Source organism: Zootoca vivipara, chromosome 13, assembly GCF_965207765.1.
Source record: "Zootoca vivipara chromosome 13, rZooViv2.hap1.1, whole genome shotgun sequence".
In the NCBI taxonomy this organism is placed as follows: Eukaryota; Metazoa; Chordata; class Lepidosauria; order Squamata; family Lacertidae; genus Zootoca; species Zootoca vivipara.
The window spans coordinates 15,078,572-15,096,848 of NC_142596.1; the positions used below are offsets into that span (position 1 = coordinate 15,078,572).

Genomic DNA, 18,277 nt, shown 5'->3' on the forward strand with positions numbered 1-18,277 from the left:
CCAGTTGCTAGGGAGTCAAAATGGGGTGTCTTGTCCTGCCTATGAGCTTCCCATAGGCATCTTGTTGGCTGCTGTGGGGTCTCTGGTATGCTCTAGAAGGGCTTTGCTAATGCTCTTCCCCCTCCACCATTATCTGAGGGATTGCAAGAAGTTGTTCCTTTATTTCTGAAGTTGCAAAGTACGGCATTTCCTGATGTCAGGTTCCTACGTGGCCATAAGTGTGCAGGTTTCTCACACGTGGTAGAACGTGAATCCTCTGGCACCAGGCATCAAACTTTAAAGGGAACTGTGTGTGAGTACCTGTACCTGGACTCGCCCCCATTCCCTGGACAACGGGTGGCGCTGTGGTCTAAACCACCGAGCCTCTTGAACTTGCCGATCAGAAGGTCGGTGGTTCAAATCCCCATGACAGGGTGAGCTCCCGTCGCTCTGTCCCAGCTCCTGCCAGCCTAGCAGTTCGAAAGCATGCCAGTGCAAGTAGATAAATAAGTACCACTATGGCGGGAAGGTAAACAGTGTTTCCGTGCGCTCTGGTTTTCGTCAATTTTTCTGTTGCTGGCCACATGACCTGGAAAGCAGTCTGTGGACAAACGCCAGCTCCCTCGGCCTGAAAGTGAGATGAGCGCCGCAACCCCATTGTCGCCTTTGACTGGACTTAACCGTCCAGGGGTCCTTCACCTTTACCTTTTACTAGCCCCCATTCCCTGGACCACTCATTTACCACACTTAGCATATTGAGGCATGCAAGTGATTATGGCAGGGGCCATCAAACTTTTTCAGCAGGGGGCCGGTCCACTGTCCCTCAGACCTGGGACGGACGGATGGACAGACAATATTTTGAAGAAGAAGAAAAATGAACAAATTCCTATGCCCCACAAATAACCCAGAGATGCATTTTAAATAAAAGGACACATTTTACTCATGTAAAAACGTGCTGATTCCCGGACCATCCGCGGGCCGGATTTAGAAGGCGATTGGGCCGGATCCGGCCCCTAGTTTGCCTACCCATGGATTACAAGTTGCCTCCAATCGAGCGCTAAATTGAGGTCATGTATCTGTTCCGTTGCAGAAATGTTCTGTGCTAGTGGGATGTGCTTGTACAAAGGAATAAAGGAGGAGGTTGGCTGGTGACTTTGCTGCACAACAAAGCAATCTGTTGCACAACTTTGGATTCCTCAGGTGTGCAATGTTAAAACTCGCCCTTTGCACAACCGGACAGAGAACGTTGGACTACAGCCCTTATGTGACAAGTTAGACTTCTTTTATATGTACCAGCATGTGATTCTCTGAGTTTTTGATGCACACGGAGTCTCGTAAGTAAGAAAAGCAAAGGGACAGAAACAAGAAAGCTTGCCCTGTATTGGTGCTCTTATTAGAACGAACTCAACGATAACAGAATGCTTTGCTTTAATACTCGAGTTACATGAATACCTCACATTATTACACGTATGAAGCCAAATACGACGCTAACTTAGCTGCTTACAACCTCAAACCTTACTCCTGATACACATTCCAATAAATTTATTCTGTAAAAACAATAGTTTCTTGTGGTCCCCCCCCTTGTGTTCCCTCCCCTCCCCATGATCTTTTTTTTTGTTTTGTACAGTAAACTTTTCAACTACAAACCTTGAGTACGCGAAAGATGTTCCAAGGACAAGCATAACAAGGATTGATAAAAACTGGACTAAACCCATATGTTTTCCACAATAAAAGCTGGCATTGAAAAATAAATAAAATTCTCTATTCTCACAATAGCAACAATAATGTACACAGAATAATGGATTTTGGAATGCTTACTTACTAGTCTAGATCTAGTTTTGAAAGTAGGGAAAAAACAGAAAAATGATGGCAGGATCTTTTCTTTCTTTCTTTCTTTCCTTTTTAAGCCTTTCAGGTTGGGTTCTGCTTTTCAATTTGATGTTTTGGTTTATTTTCCCATAGGGTAATTATTATTTTTGTTAAAAAAAACAAACTTATCAGGCGCTTAAAAATGGAAGGCATTCGAAAAACGCATTTAAGCTCAAATTTGCTTTGGGGTTTTGAAAAAAAGCTCCTTGTATTCATCTAAAGAAACACAAAAGACTTTCACTAACTCCACATATAAGAACTAAGTCAGAGAAATTTACGTTACATCATGACCTTGAGAAGTATTAAGAGTATAGCTAGCTAGGTATTTCTAATAAGGAAAGGAATTTTCATACAATATTGACTTTTTGAGCAGGAACGCAACTCAAGTACATTTTGTCAGGTTTTAAAACAGAGATGGCCCACTTACGTCTTCTAGGAGGGGAGTCATTTACTCTCCAAACAGTGTCTATAAAGCAGGTGATTTTGGGCGTGGGTATTTTTTTTTGCACATAAATTTGATTGTTTCATGAATGAATGGGCATGGATCCTTAATAAAGATGGCGCCATCTTGACTCGAGGGCTTTGCGGAGATCAGGCATACCGTTACATACAAATATGTACATTTACATGTCGCATACAAAAAATCCAAAAAAGAGAGATGGGGAAATATCTCCTATTTCGTAGAACTTGAAAATAGTTTTTTCTTCTTCTTTTAAATTTCCTTACAAACGAAATTGTGAGCAAATATTTTGCCCTATATTGACTGCAATTTGGCCGGGGGGGTGGGGAGGGGAGCACGTGAAACTGCCTAAGGAACGAAATCTAGCTTCTGCGCCATCTGCTGGCCACCCCTGTTTTCAAACCAATTGTAAAAAAAAAAAAAAGTAATACACCAAGAATGGATAAAGAGTAATTTTTTTCTTTAAAAAAAAAGTCATGGTTTGTAAGCAGAATAAAGATTCTTGCGGTTCTTGACAAGAGGGCACTTTATTTCCAAACGTTTTTAATGTTACTGTTTGTTTTTTTAAAAGACTAGGAAATTTCAGAAAACGGTTTAAAGTTTGGAGTTTTGGCCCTTTGTTTTTTTTGGGGGGGGGGAGGAGGTGTCAATGATAGGCGCGTTGGCAATGTTCTTGCATGTCACATTTTCTGGAAAAGAGCGTTTTGTTTTTTACTGTTTCGCGTGCGATTAAATAAAATGACGTTCAGAAAAGGGAACCCTTTGGGGAGGGTGGGGAGATAACAATGAAGTTGAAAGTCGTTTCTGAGAACAGGGTGGGTAGGAATGTGACCTAAATGTGCATACGAACAGATATGCTGCTGATGAACAGATGTGCTGACTTCTATCAAATCCAAGAATTTTAGACAACCAAACATGTAACCTTCTTGTGTCTTCCCTTAATATGCAGCAGTCAATATGTTGGTTAAGTCTGGGGGGAAAACAGGAAGAATATATGAATGCCTTTACAAATACGTATGCAAACAATTCAGTCAGCATTACCGTATGTTATCAATTGGATATAACATTTTCAAAGCGAGGCCTTTGGCATGGTCCTCCAGATGTTGAGCTTCATCTCTGACCACCGGCTAGAACATCTGGGAGACCATAGAAAAAGATGTACATTTCCATCTGCAATTTATGTCTAACTAAACCCTCTTCCGGATCCTGAAGGAGCATCTCCACCCCCATCGTTCAGCCCAGACCCTGAGGTCCAGCTCCGAGGGCCTTCTGGCAGTTCCCTCCCTGTGAGAAGTGAGGTTACAGGGAACCAGGCAGAGGGCCTTCTCGGTGGTGGCGCCTGCCCTGTGGAACGCCCTCCCATCAGATGTCTAGGAAATAAACAACTATCTGACTTTTAGAAGGCATCCGAAGGCAGCCCTCTTTAGGGAAGTTTTTAATGTTTGTTGTTTTATCGTCGTGTTTTTAATATTCTTTTAATACAGCACCATCCCTTTGCATCTAGTCACACCAGATTATGGCCACACAATACATTTGAAGCACTTTTATACCACTTTAAAGAGCCATGGCTTTCCCCCAAAGAATCATGGGAAATGTAGCTTGTTAATCATACTGAATTACTTGAAGCTACGAACATGAGTTTGACCAAACTGCGGGAGGCAGTGGAAGATAGGAGTGCCTGGCGTGCTATGGTCCATGGGGTCACGAAGAGTCGGACACGGCTAAACGACTAAACAACAACAATCATACTGAGAGTTGCTGTAAGACCCCAGTTCCCCTCACAGAGCCACACTTCCACGAGTTCCCTGGAAAGAGGAATTGATTGTTAAACAGGGTTGCCATATTTCAAAAAGTGAAAATCCGGACACAAAAGTTGTTGAGCTATTTTTTAGTTTTGCCCAAAGGAAATTCGCCAAAACCTGTACTTACGACATGGGTTGCTGTACATTCGGATTTCCCCAGATATTTCAGTGATTTCCGCCCAGACACTGCTTCCGACTGCCGTATTCCAGCTATAGCCGGGAAATTCTGGACGTATGGCAACCCTCTTGTTAAGCCACTTTGGGAATTACAGCTCCGTGAGGGGGAAATCACAATTCTCAGCACCCTTAACAAACCACACTTCCCAGCGTTCTTTGGGAGAAGTCGCGGCTGTGGAAAGCGACATTGGAATGCTTCAGATGTGTGGCCTGCAGTAAAGTAACCCTTACCCCTTCACTAGTTTTCTGCGAGTCTGAAGAGGTGTTTCTTGTGTCGTTGCCCGCTTCCCCAGCATCGGAGCTGCTCTTATTTTCTTCCTCTTTGCAGTCCTTGTCATCTTCATCTGCAGGAGATTTCCGTGACTGCTTGGAAGATTTCTAAGTATATCCATCCAGGGGGAAAGAAAAGAAGACAGCCTGTGTTTAAGCATCGTTTACTTGGATGTGAGAATACAGCAGATTCCGACGGGGCAGTGAGAGCAGCGTTTCTGGGTTCAATTTCATTTCCATTTTTGTCCCGTTATTCTGAAGCGAGTACAATATTATTAATTACATTTGTATCCCAACTCTACTCCAAGGTGCTGAAGGTGACAGATATTATTCTCCCCATTTCCCCACCCCTCTCACTATGGCCCTTTATGGTAGCTTGGGCTGAGAGATAGCAACAGGCCCAAGGTCATCCATTGAGACTGATGGAGAGCTTCAATGTTCTTTTTGTGCTGACCCAGCTTGAGAAGAGCTTTAAAGTTCTTCATCTTGCCTGCAAGGCGTACTTGGCACACCAGCTCTGGGAGTGTTAAGGATGCTCTCCCTCCTCAGATCACCCACTAGCCATAGAGCTTATATTATTCTATACTATTGTAATGATTGCTGAACGTTACATTATTTGATTGCTTATTTTAAAGCTATGTTTTATTATCATATTTTTGTATTGCATTAGATTGTTATAAGGTTGTTTTGTATTTCATTAGATTCTGTTTCTTCAGCTTGTAAACCGCTTTGAGTATTGTATGATAGAAAGGCGGTATACAAATTAAAAGTGATGATGATGATGAGAGCAGCTCCAAGGGGTGGGTATATGCAATTTTTGTGTATCTAAGTTGAACCCTTGGAACCGAACCCACATAAGATGAGGGTTAAGATGGGAATTGAAGTGTAGGTGGGTTCCCATGAGGTAAGACACAGTGATAACAGCACAAGTACTTTTACTTAACTAACAGAGCTGGACAACAGGGGCAAAGCAACTGCTTATATACATTTCTGAAGGCCTGGGCCACTCCCAACACGATTGGCTGTCTAAACTTCTAAGGTGCGAATCATGACTCAGAGTTTAAGGGCCAATGGCAGAGGCCCAATGGCAGAGGCCCAAATCCTGAAATGTTCTGTGATTGGATGTCATGTATCGAGTCAGAACACAAGGGCTCAGAATCCTTAGTCCAGACTCAAGCTCAGGCAAACACAGACCACTGAATACATAACAGGAATATCAATATCAATATCAATATTTATTGTTGTTGTTGTTGTTGTTAAAAGAAGTGTCATTATTCCATACTGCTAAAAATAAGAAAGCACTGCTTATGGGCAACAGCAACAAGAGGTTACATGGATTACCTTCGAAGTGTAGGATTTTTTCCGTTTTGAGCCCGCTTTTTCGTTCTTTCTTTTGCCTTTCCCGTCCTCTTCTACCCGGTCACCTTCCTCCTCACTGCTGGCGTCTGCCGTATTCCCTCCTTCCCCCTCAGTTTCTGATGAACTTTGCTGCTGAATTGCCTTTGGACAATGAGACAAATCGTTACAGCTTGTTGAGGCTTTTGTAACATCCCATATGAGGGAGAAACTGATTAGAGATATTGGGCACTTTCTACCATTCTACCCAGATGTGAAACAGCCCTACTGTATAGATTGCCTACTTCTAAACAGAGAGGCACATACTCAGTGCTAACACATGTGGGTCCCGCTATCTGAACACTTGTTCTATGGAAATTCACTGATCTGAACGCGATGAATTAGTACCCAAATTTTGCTATACACACCACAGATTCAGATAACCAAACAGCTGGACCTGCATGTAGTACAAATAAGCAGCCTTATTATTTGTTTGCGTTTTGCTGGTTCACGGCAGCTGTTTTGCCAGAAACTCTGGTGGGAGAGATTGGATGTATAAGAGAGCCTTCCTTCCTTCCTTCCTTCCTTCCTTCCTTCCTTCCTTCCTTCCTTCCTTCCTTCCTTCCTTCCTTCCTTCCTTCCTTCCTTCCTTCCTTCCTTCCTTCCTTCCTTCCTTCCTTCCCTTTTGCAAAGTTGTAGAGGATTTTCCTGGGATTTTTTTTCTTCATTTGGGAGTCAAAATTCCATGGTTGGGAATGCATTAGAAATGTTCCCATAGGAATCAATGGAAATCGGCAACTCGCTATCCAAATGCTCACCTAACAAACAATTTCCTGAGAATGCATGCGTTCAGATAGCAAGACCCCCATGTACTGTACTTAAAACAGATAAAAAGGTGGTGCTGTTTTGGGATAGGGAAGGTTAAAGTGATAGAGTTGGTTCCTAGAGAGAAGAAAGAGATTACAGAGGAGACAGTGGGTAGACCCCAATCTAGAAAATGGCTGACCAATCTATGTAGGCCATAATTTGACCATAATAGCAATGAGATGTTCATCTGCACCAGGGGAATTTTTTACAAGTACCATTAGAAAGAAAGGGGAAAGGAAAAGGGAAAGGAAATATTTTCTGAGTTACGAACAGGGAGGGGAAATGTGAATGGCTGGCTATTTAGCTAGTGGCATTGTACAGGTGTCATGTAACAAGTCACTAAACCAAGCAGTGTGGAAGCTGCTCCAAAATTTAACCTCTTTTTACTAGACCTGACAGGTGGAGGGATGAAAGACAATGAGAAGGGCCCAGAAGGGCCCACAACCATTTGCAATCTTATTTACACACTTCTATGGTATCTGAGATTTCAGCAGGTGTTGCCCCCACACTTCCTGACATAGCTTCGCAACCACAGGGGCCAGACACTTGTTCTTCCTTTTAAAAAAATTAAAAAATGAAAGCTCCGCTTCTCCAGAACTTGAGATCTCTGCTCACTATCACATCCTGTGGTTTGCCCCCCCTCTCATGGGTTTGAGGCATTTTTAATATTTATTGTATTTCTAACTTGTCTTTCTTCAGACTGGGCCCAGGTAGAGGGAGAAAGGAAAGCACAGCCTTTCCAAACACACACACACACACACACAAACACACACACACACACGGAGCCAACACTGCTAGTTCTAAACCCCAAACAGAAAACATATCAGATCCTGATGTTCTCAATAAGACCTAGTCTTATCATGATGGATTTGGCATATTACAACTCAACGCCCAGAGGCATTGTTGCTGCAAGATGCTTCCCGCTAACTCTAGATACCTCTGAGCCCCAAAATTGTCTGTAGTTCGGTAAGTGTGCCCTGGGAGAGGGTTAGCTGAGAAAAGATAAAAGAAAAAAGGAAACCATTCCTACCTGGTATCCAGTAAACTTGACACCGGGGTTGTTTTCGATTTCCCATAGGCCTTCGTTAAATCCTTTTCGTTTGTTCGATTTCCCAAACTTGTCTTTATATTCTTTATATGGGAAGAGATCTTTAGGCCCCAGGAATGCACTGTGGTTTAATGAAAATGACAGTCAAAGGGTAGTTCCATATGCTATATTAGGTACAGTAATATGATATTCAATTATTCATTGTTCGGAGAAATTGTTCCCATGAAAAATGGAACTAGTTAGTCTTGATTGTGGCTTTGTTAAGACATCACAATATCAGATCATGGCTTGTGGTCAGACAAAACATAGTTTGGAGCTGCATGTCTGCTTTCCGTTTTCTGCCTGCTCAGCAATGTAGTCTTTAGATGCTGCAGCCTCTGGAGGAGGAACAGCAACTGTTGCTATGGTTTGTCAATTCAGGCATCACAACAAACCATAGTTAGCACAGACTATGGTTTGCGAGCCTCACGTTAAACTTCTGATTCTGGTTTTGTAACCCAGGAAAAAATACGGGTTTGTCAATTCATACAACATATTGGTACCATGCAGTTTCCTTAACCATGGCTTGACCTGATGTCTCAGTGGAGCCCAACCACAGCCTCACTAATATCAATAGTGTTTAATAAGCGTGACTAATCTAAATAAGGACACTTTGCAATGCTGGCTCTCTCTTCCTACTTTTTATTTTGCTTTACAGTCTTGCTTCCTGGTTCCAGTCCCCGTGGTTACATTTGGACAGAATGGTGGCCATCAGCCAAGATTAAGTAAATTATCTAGGCATTTATTTCAGACTTCAGTTTTATACCTCTCAGCATCTGAAGATCTCAGAGCTGATTATAGTATTTACGTATTGTGTATGTATTGGTCAGCCAAGAAGAAACCTTGGCTTCAGATTGTGGTCTGGAGAGAAACGACCCTGTTATGCTCAGGCATAACACTATGGCTGTGTACAACATTATTATTTACTCTGGCTCCAGTGTGTTCCCACTGGTGGTTCTTCAAACATGGCGCTAGCCTCAATCCTTACGTATCCTGTAGTTTCTTGAGAAATGTTGCTGTTTGATGCACTGTCCCTCAAACCATCTTTCATCCAATTTGAAAACATAAGACACATTCACTTTGCAGGTTAGCTGAGGTGTGTACATTTGAGACAGCATGTGAATGGAAGCTTTCCCTCCAATGACCTCCCCACCCCCTTGATCCAGCTCGTTCTCCCCATCCCTGCTACTTACTTGAAAAAACACCCATTCATGTCACTGCTAAGAATGTCAATGGTGCCCTGCCCAGTTTGGCCCTGAAGCTGAGAGGACGGCTTGCGTCAATTTCCCATGTGGTCAACCTCTCACGTAGTCCAGCCCAGAAGCACCCCAAATAACAGGGGTACTGTGAGACAGAACATTAATGATGATGATGATGATGATGATGATGATGATGATGTATTATTTCTACCCCGCCCATCTGGCTGGGTTTCCCCATGAGCTTAGTGCAGTATTAATTCAAGGCTAGTTCTTGCTACTACAGATGTTCTGCTGATGTTCCAGATAATTCCTGTGTTGCTTATGCATCAGTGGTTCACAAATCTTGTGCAATGATGTGGGCTGAGTGGAGGTCTTCGGCTATTGCAACAGTTTGAATGTTCACTTGTTTTGCTGTCCACTCATCACTGTACAGTCATACCTCGGTTTAAGTACGTTTCGGGTTGAGTACTTTCAGTTTAAGTACTCCATGGACCCATCTGGAATGGATTAATCCACTTTCCATTACTTTCAATGGGAAAGTTCGCTTCAGGTTAAGTACGCTTCAGGTTAAGTACGGACTTCCGGAACCAATTACACTCATACTTCGGGTTAAGTACGCTTCTGGTTGAGTACTCCGCGGGCCCGTCTGGAACGGATTAATCCACTTTCCATTACTTTCAATGGGAAAGTTCGCTTCAGGTTAAGTACAGACTTCCGGAACCAATTGTGTACTTAAACCGAGGTACCACTGTATTGCAACAAGGCTGCTAATGTGTGTAAGGTTACTTGTGCCTCAAAGTAGATGTGTGATAAACATAGGTTTAGAGCAGATTAGAAAATGTTTATTGAATATAAGGGGGGGGGGATTTTGTATACTTGAAAACATCATAATCACCATCATTTATTACTTATACCCCACCCACCTGGCCGGGCCTCCCCAGCCACTCTGAGTAGCTTCCAACAGGATATTAAAAACACAATAAAAGATCAAACATTAAAAACTTCCCTAAATAGTTGGCAACATTAAGATAAATTCAACAGTGTAAATAAGTTTTGATGGATGCAATAAGGGAACACCGAATGGTTGAGTTATATGCAGGGATTTATGATATGCAAAATGAACCATGGAAAGAGAAGGAGGGAAGTCGTTTATATTTTAAGGATGTTTAAATGGTTATTCTAAATGGTAAAACAGAAAATTTAATTTCACACACACACACACAGTGTGTCAATGTGTACCTGGAACACATTACAGATGCAGACACATTTTACTCTTATCACCCTAACAGAAATGGATGGAGAGCCCAAACAATAACAGTGGGTGTATTTTAACTCTGCACTGCTTCCTATCTCTATGATTAGGACACTCTGCAGTGCTATTGCAGTTAAATGTTTAGGTGAACCTGCCCTCCTGTGGTGAAACTACAAATTGCCACTTCCAGCTGCCTGCAATTTGCTGCCTGTCCATATTGGGGTAGCATTGATAAAACCTTTTAGCCACATAAATGTTGCAGATTTCCTTGGCATTCTGAAAGACCTTTGAGCTCATCCTGTGGTTGCTCAGTGGGGAGCAAAATATAATTTTCTGAGCCGCTCTCTTCTTTATACTTTTGCTGGCTAGCTGTCTCCAAAGCCCCCTCACTCTCCCAAGACAGATGCAGCAGGTAATCGGTTGCAAAAATCCCCCTCCTGGTATGCAGGATGGTGGCCCCACAAACAAACGAGATCAAGAAGTGTATTTTTAGCTTGTTTCTAAAATACAATTTGGGATAACAAATGTAAGGAAATAACCCACAGTCACAAACCCACAGTCAGCAAATCTAAACGCCTGCTAGAAGAAACACCAGGGGAGCAGGGGCAAAACACAGCACTCATAATAACGCTAACAATATATATAGCACTAATAATTATCAATACAAACCGAGATTAACAATAGCATCAAAATAATATTGCAGGTGGTCCTCTTTGCAGGCCGCAGCAGACATCTTTAGAGCATTATGGCGATTGTTTTGAGCTGCTACTGCAAAAGTGGCAACCTGTTTTTGTCATCGTTTTATTGTGGTCTGCCAACAGATATGTAGCAAGTGATATCAGTCAGGGTCCAGCCAGCTCTTGCTCCCAAAGGGTTTCCCCCACAAAGCAAGCTCTGAGATCTCTATACAAGGGAGGATGCAAAAGTAATGCACTACATCAACTACAGTGGGGGGGGGGAAGTATTTGATCCCCTGCTAAATTTGCCCGTTTGCCCTCTGGCGAAGAAATGGCCAGTCCATAATTTTAATGGTAGGTTTATTGTAGCTGTGAGAGACAGAATAACAACATAGGCGCTAGGGGTGCGGGGCACCCGGGCGCTGGGCTCTCAGGCCGAGAGTCCGGGGCTCGAGAGTTGAGTCCAGGGAAGAGCCCATCCATTGGTCGGAGCCCCGCGGTGGGCTCTTCTGCTGCAGGTGGCTCTGCGCCATGGGTTCGGGGGCGACCGAGCCAGTGAGACTTTGAGGCGGCTGGCAAGCTCCGTCCGCCTGTGCGCCTGGGACTAGACAACCTGGAGCGGGGGCTGGGTGGATCTTTGCACCCCAGCGCCGCAGATGCTTAAGACTGCCCTGCCAGCAACTACAGGGCCCGGAATTCTTTGAGTGACAGAACGTGCTGTGAATGTGCTTTAGGAGTATACAGGCTGTTTGCAGCCTTAATGAACGCAGAAAACTTCAGTCTCCTACCAATTTCGAAGCAAGCTCATTCCTTGAAGAGAAGCACCGGGCTCAAATGGTTTAAAGGCATATTTTTAAAAAGTGTGTACATTTCTTCACTTACGTTTCATGAGTCCCGAAAAAGAAGATAGGATACTTATTTGCGGGAGGCTTCACGGCTCCCTCGGGGAGTTCATCAATCTGTTGGAAAGAAACAGATGTGGGCTTATTACCAAATGTCCAATGAGTCTGACGGTAAGGGAGGACTGGCTGCAAATTTCAAAGAACACAGCATAATGGACAATGCAGCCGGCCAACTCAGGGATTCCTAAACATGACTAGATGCATATGGCTGGTTCATGAGCCAGTTCAGACCCTCCAAGTGTCCCTATTTTCCAGGGACTCCTGGATTTCCAGAAGCCATCCTGGTTTCTGATTGGATCCCTGAATGTCCTGCTTTTTCCTGAGGAAGTACCATATTTTTCCGCATATAACACGCCCCCTTGTATAAGACGAGCCCTATTTTTGGGGACCCCAAATTAAGGAAATTGGGGGCCAGCGATCAACAGCGATCGACCAAAACCTCTCAGGGATTGACTAGTAGATTGTGATTGACCTGTTGGACATCCCTGTACTAAGTCAAAACCCTGTCCAGCATAAATTGAGTTTGGATGGTCAGTGTTATTAAAGATAAGACAGCATTACTCGAGTCAGAAAATTGATCAAGTGGCCATCTATAAATACCTAGGGGTATATCTTTTTGCAAACAAGAGCTCTGAGGCTCAAATGCAGTGACTGCATGTGGATGCTGCAATAAATCATAGTTTCGTGCAACGGGAATGAGCTCTCTCCTGGGATCACTCGCTCTTCCATCCTCTCCTGCAGAGAGTTGTGAGATTTTCACTTCTGCTATTAACTATGGCTTCCTGTGTTGTGGAAATTGGGAACTGTGGTTAATGTTAATTAATTATTCTTTGTTTAAACAAGGCACGGTTATAACCCGTGGCTTGAAGTCGGCTTGTATGAAACTAACCATAGTTTGTGTATGGTTTGTTGCATCAGATGACATAACAAACGACAGAAATAAAAGGAATCAGAAGCAAATTACAGGTCCTTCTCTTGGCTAGGTAGGGAGACTAGACTTCTTTGTGTTGCCCTAATTAAACCATGGTTTGGAAGATCAGACTGTAACTGTCATCTCACATTAAAGCCTACTGTCAGCCCAGAAGCACTTCTCTCTGTTTTTAAATATTTTTATTTTTCGGTTTTTCAAATGTTTAGAGACATGCAGATTACAAAAACACAAATCGCGCACCTTTCCGATACACATATATCTGACTTCCTTCCCCTCTTTTGTGGTGGTTCCTGTTTAATTTTAATTTTCATGCTCACATTTTTATTTGTCCCTTTCTCCAGGGAATTCAAGACACACCAACCCTGTGAGGTGGGCTTGATCAGGCAGAGTTGTTAACTACAGGGGGGAGCCTAAATACCGAGAGCTGGATCCCCGCTATTGCTGTGCCCCCCCCAATATAAGAATTGGGGTGCGGGGAGCTGAGCCATCACAGACATGCAGGACCAGCGAGGCTGTCACCCCCCCACCCCCCGCTGCAATCATTAATTTTGTGAGGGAACGTCTGAAAATACCTTTGTATGCTTATGGTCTGTTTTCCGCTGAGAGAGCCATACGGCTAAAACTGGGGGTAGGGGGACAAACCCCAAAGAACACCCACACACAATAATGTGCTGTAAGACCCCCCCACACGCACACAGAGAGAGAGTCCCCACCGGCCACGACAGCTCCCTGCCATTTTGCTAGCTGGATCGCCTCAGCGCCAGAGGAAAGCTGCTGCTATTTTCCCACTCAGGGAACAGTGAGGAGGACAACAACAGCCATGATTGCAGGAACCCCCCCCCCTTCTTCCATCCCTCAGACTAGCCCTGTTCACTCCCCAAAGCTTTTGTGATGGCGAACCCCCTTCCCTGAGCAGGATTGGCTGCTTCTCGCAGTGTTGGCGGAGACCCTATAGCGGGGGGGGGGGGTTGTAGAGAGAAAGAAAACCCCCTCAATGCTTGGAGCTACGGAACAAAAGGCAGATGAGAGCGGCAGCCTCTGTTAGTCAAATCGACAGAAGAGGCAGCCCCCCTACCACTGACGTCTCTCTCTCAAGGCAGCCCCCGCTACACCGCTCTTTCGCTACTGGAAGGAAATAATTCAGATTGTGAAGTGCCGGCTATAATAACCAGACTGCAGGTTTGGTCTGAAGCAGAAAAATCGACTCCTTTTGCCGCCCCCACCCCACCCCCGCCCACTGTGCATGAATACAAGATCCATGCTGGCCGCGGAGCACGCGGCCATTTCCATCAGGTCTGCCTAACCAGATGCAGAAAGCTTTTCAGAAGCAGAACACAGCTGTTCAGCAGTCTCCCTCATTGATGGAGAAGAAAGGAACCCGAGTGGGGTTTTTTTGGGAGCATCTCTCTGCCCCCTTTGAATCCTCAGTAGCGTAAGAATTCAGCTCCTCCCTGCTGTTGTTTGAAAGCCCAAAGCACAGTGGTACCTGGGTACTCAAACGGCTTGGCTCCCGAACAAATTGGCTCCCGAACGCTGCAAACCTGGAAGTGAGTGTTCTGGTTTGCGAACGTTTTTCGGAAGCCGAACATCCGACATGGCTCCTGCAGCCAATCGGAAGCCGAGGCTTGGTTTTCGAACCGTTTCGGGAGTCAAGCAGACTCCCAGAACGGGTTAAGTTCGAGAACCAAGGTACCACTGTATACACATACAAACAATGTCTTCCCCCACATTAATAAATACAGTGAGTGGCATCCTACTTTGGCTATACTCAGAGTAGACCAGGGCTCCCCCCCCCCAAGCCGGAACTCGGTGGAACTCGATTCCGGCCCCTCTCAGGTGGGTGCCATTGCCATTATAAGAGAACAAGGGTGGGTTCCAGGAACCTCTTTTTCTAGAAAAATAGCGCTGTTGTAATTATAATTCATTTAATTTGCATACAGCCCTTCATCCAAAGAGCCAAGGCTGTTCTTCTACCTGAAGTGGTCCACCTTACTTTGCCTAGCCGGCTTCTGTTTCCTCTTTTTAGGAGGGGGCAAAACCCATCCAAGATGAGAGATTAGGACCCCCCCCCCCACTTCCCCTTTGCTGCACAGAAAACAGCAGATCAGCAAGGCAAAACTAGTACATTGGAAGGGCTACAGCTCAGGAGCAAACGGCCAAGATTCAGTCCCTGGAGTCTCCAGGTAGGGCTCAGAGAGCAGCTGCCAGCCAGTGTGGACACTACTGAGCTAGATGAATCAAGGGTTGGACTCGGTATAAGGTGGTTTCCTATGAGCAACTCTGGGAATGCGGGAAAGGCTGATCAAAGGTCCATCAAAACCAGATAAACTAATAAGATACGGGAAAATGTATTATTCGCAAATCAACAATATCCATGACCCAAGGTATTCCGGGTCTCGGAAATAATCTTGAACAAAAAATACTTTGAGAACTATGTTAACATAGGCTGATATCTAACTGATGCTTGCTTCCCCATGTACCTAATGATAATGGCGTACACATCTCAATTTCATTTTCTGTGCATAACAATAAAAACTTGACAGTGAGACTCCCCCTCTTGCTTCTGGCATTCATTCAATCAATCAATCAATCAATCAATCATTTATTGAAGTCCAAAGACCCACAAGTAGATTCTAGTACATAAAAATACAGAAAACATACATACTACTTGGACATTGGATTAAACCAGGCGTCCCCAGACTACAGCCCATGGGCTGGATACGGCCCGAAGGCCTCTTTCATCCAGCCCGCGATGTCCCCCGCTGCCCACTGACGCCGCCCGCTCTTAGCGGCGTGGCTGCCCATTTCTGGGTCGGATGTGCACTGAAAATAGTTTGCGTGCATGCGCAAGTGTTGTTTCCGGCGCACTTCCGGGTCAGAGGAGGCCCGTGCGCATGTGCACAAGCTATTTCTGGTGCTCCTCTAACCCTCCGCGTGATTGGCACTGCGGGCACCGGCCTGAAGCCGGATAAGTTTGGGGACCCCTGGATTAAACTAAGTTTGTTTCAGACCTTTAGCTAATCCAAAGTGCTCTCTGATCCTGACCGCCTCAGAAAGAAACTTGGCAGCTGCCAAAGATACGCTGGGAATCCTATCCTCCAATAGGTACCTAAAATAAAACTCTGCAGGTCTTCCTGGAAGGTTTGCAATTAAATGAATTATTTTGTTGTTGTTGTCGGACCTGCTTGTATAGTCTGCAGGCCAGTAATTCTGGCATTAAATGACCACACTACTGTACCTAAATTGTCAAAGAGTCAGATTATGAAGACATTAGAACGATATATTCAAATTGCTTTCATGCAGCAGTGTGACTTTGCCTGGACCTCTATGAATTATTGCAGTGCCCGAAAAGGGATGCTTATGCATTCTAGGCCCCCAGTTCAGACATTATGCCAAACACACATGGACTCTGGGCAACAGGCATAAGTTGACCCCCCCCCCAAAGAGAAAATACATCACTAAGTAAGAGGATAAAAGATACAGATCTGTGTAGCGTTGACATATGTAATGCATACGCATAGATGTGAATGCAGAAAAAATTGCTAGCATTTGAACAGAAATAAATCTCACCATAGTGGTGAAGACTGTGACTCCCGTGTGCTTGCCTGTTCAGTCTCCTTTCCAGGTGCTAACTCTTTTAGGCAAGCTCAGGCCTCCTGCTTTGCCTTCTTAAGGTGATTTATGTTTAAACCAGGCAGCTCTCCAGACACAGGATGCTTTTAAATGGCAGACTGGCTTCTCATTGGCCCTTCAGAGGACACACACACACACACCCCGGGTAAACAGGACACACAGCCACCCTAGCTGGGGTTGGGGCCAGTGGACATGCCCTCTGAACCAAAGTCACTAGATGTAGACCACTGGTGCTTTGCCCTGATTGGCTGGTTTAAATCCCAAGATTCCACCTTGGATGCAAATCCTGGCAGAAGTTACCTGAAGCCTGGTGAGATGGGATGAGTGGCGGTCAGACCCACCCGAGATAAGTGGCCACCCCAGGGCTTTCTAGAAGACCTTGGACAGGAATGCATGCATGCCCGACCTCTCAAGTTATTATTACTATTATTAAAGGGATGACAATAGTAAGATGTGAGTCTGCAAGTATTATACAATCTGGTGCAGTTAATGGGTCAGCAGAAGTGAATCAAAGGTCCCAGGAACCCACCTGGAATGTAGGGTAAGGCCCCATCTGCATTTATATTTAAAGGAGCATCATGCCACCTTAAACAGCCATGGTTTCCCCCCAAAGACTCCTGGGAAGTATAGTTTAAGGGTGCTGGGAGTTATTACATCCCTAGTGCCCTTAGCGAGCTACAATTCCTGGAGTTCCCCAGGAAGAGGGATTGATTATCAAACCTCCCCAGGAATTGTAGCTCTGGGAGGGTGGGTCTCCTAACATCTCTCAGTACTCTTAACAAACTACAGACTCCAACCTCCCATGAGCCTCAGCCACCAGAGCCAACGGCCAGGGATGATGGGAGTTGTAGTTCAACAACTTCTGGAAGAACACCGGTTCCCTCAACCCCTAAGTGGCAGAAAAATCAAATCAAAGAAAAGGAGGAGGAAGAAGGGAATTGCATCAGAGAGTCTATGCAGGCTGCCAAAAGGTTAAATAAGATTATCCTAAGGGTTTCCTTTGCACAGTGGTGACCATGGAGAGTGAGAGCCCCATGCCAGGCAAAATATTTCTGCATTGCAAAGGGTTGGACTAGATGACTCTTAAGGTCCCTTCCAACTTTATGATTCTATGATTCCATCAATTCGCCCCTCTCCTCAATATCTCTATGAAGGGGCAGCCTGGAATTCTTAGCACCCAAACAAAGCTACGTTAAACCAGAGTTCTTTTGCGCAATCGTAAACTGCCAGACCACCTTCATACACAGGGAGGGAATGCTAAATGTTAGGCTGACCACATCTCTTGAATTTTCCCTGCACTGGAAAACGATTCTTCTTCTTAGAGCAAAATGTACTCATTGCTTCAGCCATTTCCCATTTCTTCTGTCTTAAATTGTTGTGTTTCCTTTTCTGGCCAAACGTTACTTTTATTTTTTTTGCAACATGGCATTGCAAACTGCACCTGATATCCCACATTAGGCCTAAACCCGTATGAATGGCACTGTTATTTTCTGCATCTTCAGGGCTTCTTCAGGTGTGTTCCTGTCCGTTAAGAACGCTGATGTGCAAATTTTCTCTTTCACTCCTTCAGTTTAGAAGGACAGGAAAGATATAACACCCTTTAAGAAGATGGGATTATTCTGCCTTCAAAGCTGAAAATATATATATATGAGCATCTTTCTATAAGAAAAAGAGGAATCAGCAAAAAAAGAAAAGAAAAGAAGGCCGATTTGAACAGGCAGAAAAGTGGTGCATTTGAAAATCACCAGAAAAATAACCAAAGGAAGCAATTAATAGCAAAGAAAAGCCTCTCTCTTCCTGCCACTGCACCTCTTAGGGCTAAAACCTTTATCTACCC

At 44.4% G+C, this 18,277-nt stretch overlaps 1 protein-coding gene across 1 annotated transcript in view; it reads right to left on the minus strand.

Moving 5' to 3' along the window:
* Positions 1–1,333: 1,333 nt before the first annotated feature.
* The window catches only part of HDGFL3 (HDGF like 3), a 40,867-nt gene continuing 23,923 nt past the window's right edge, over positions 1,334–18,277 (minus strand). Inside the window, exons 2-6 of the mRNA XM_035131257.3 lie at positions 11,857–11,933; positions 7,790–7,928; positions 5,899–6,057; positions 4,519–4,665; positions 1,334–3,278 (exon numbers count right to left, since the gene is read on the minus strand). Coding sequence (XP_034987148.2) covers positions 3,273–3,278; positions 4,519–4,665; positions 5,899–6,057; positions 7,790–7,928; positions 11,857–11,933 — 528 coding nt within the window. The 3' untranslated portion in view covers positions 1,334–3,272. The remainder of the gene's footprint in view (positions 3,279–4,518; positions 4,666–5,898; positions 6,058–7,789; positions 7,929–11,856; positions 11,934–18,277) is intronic.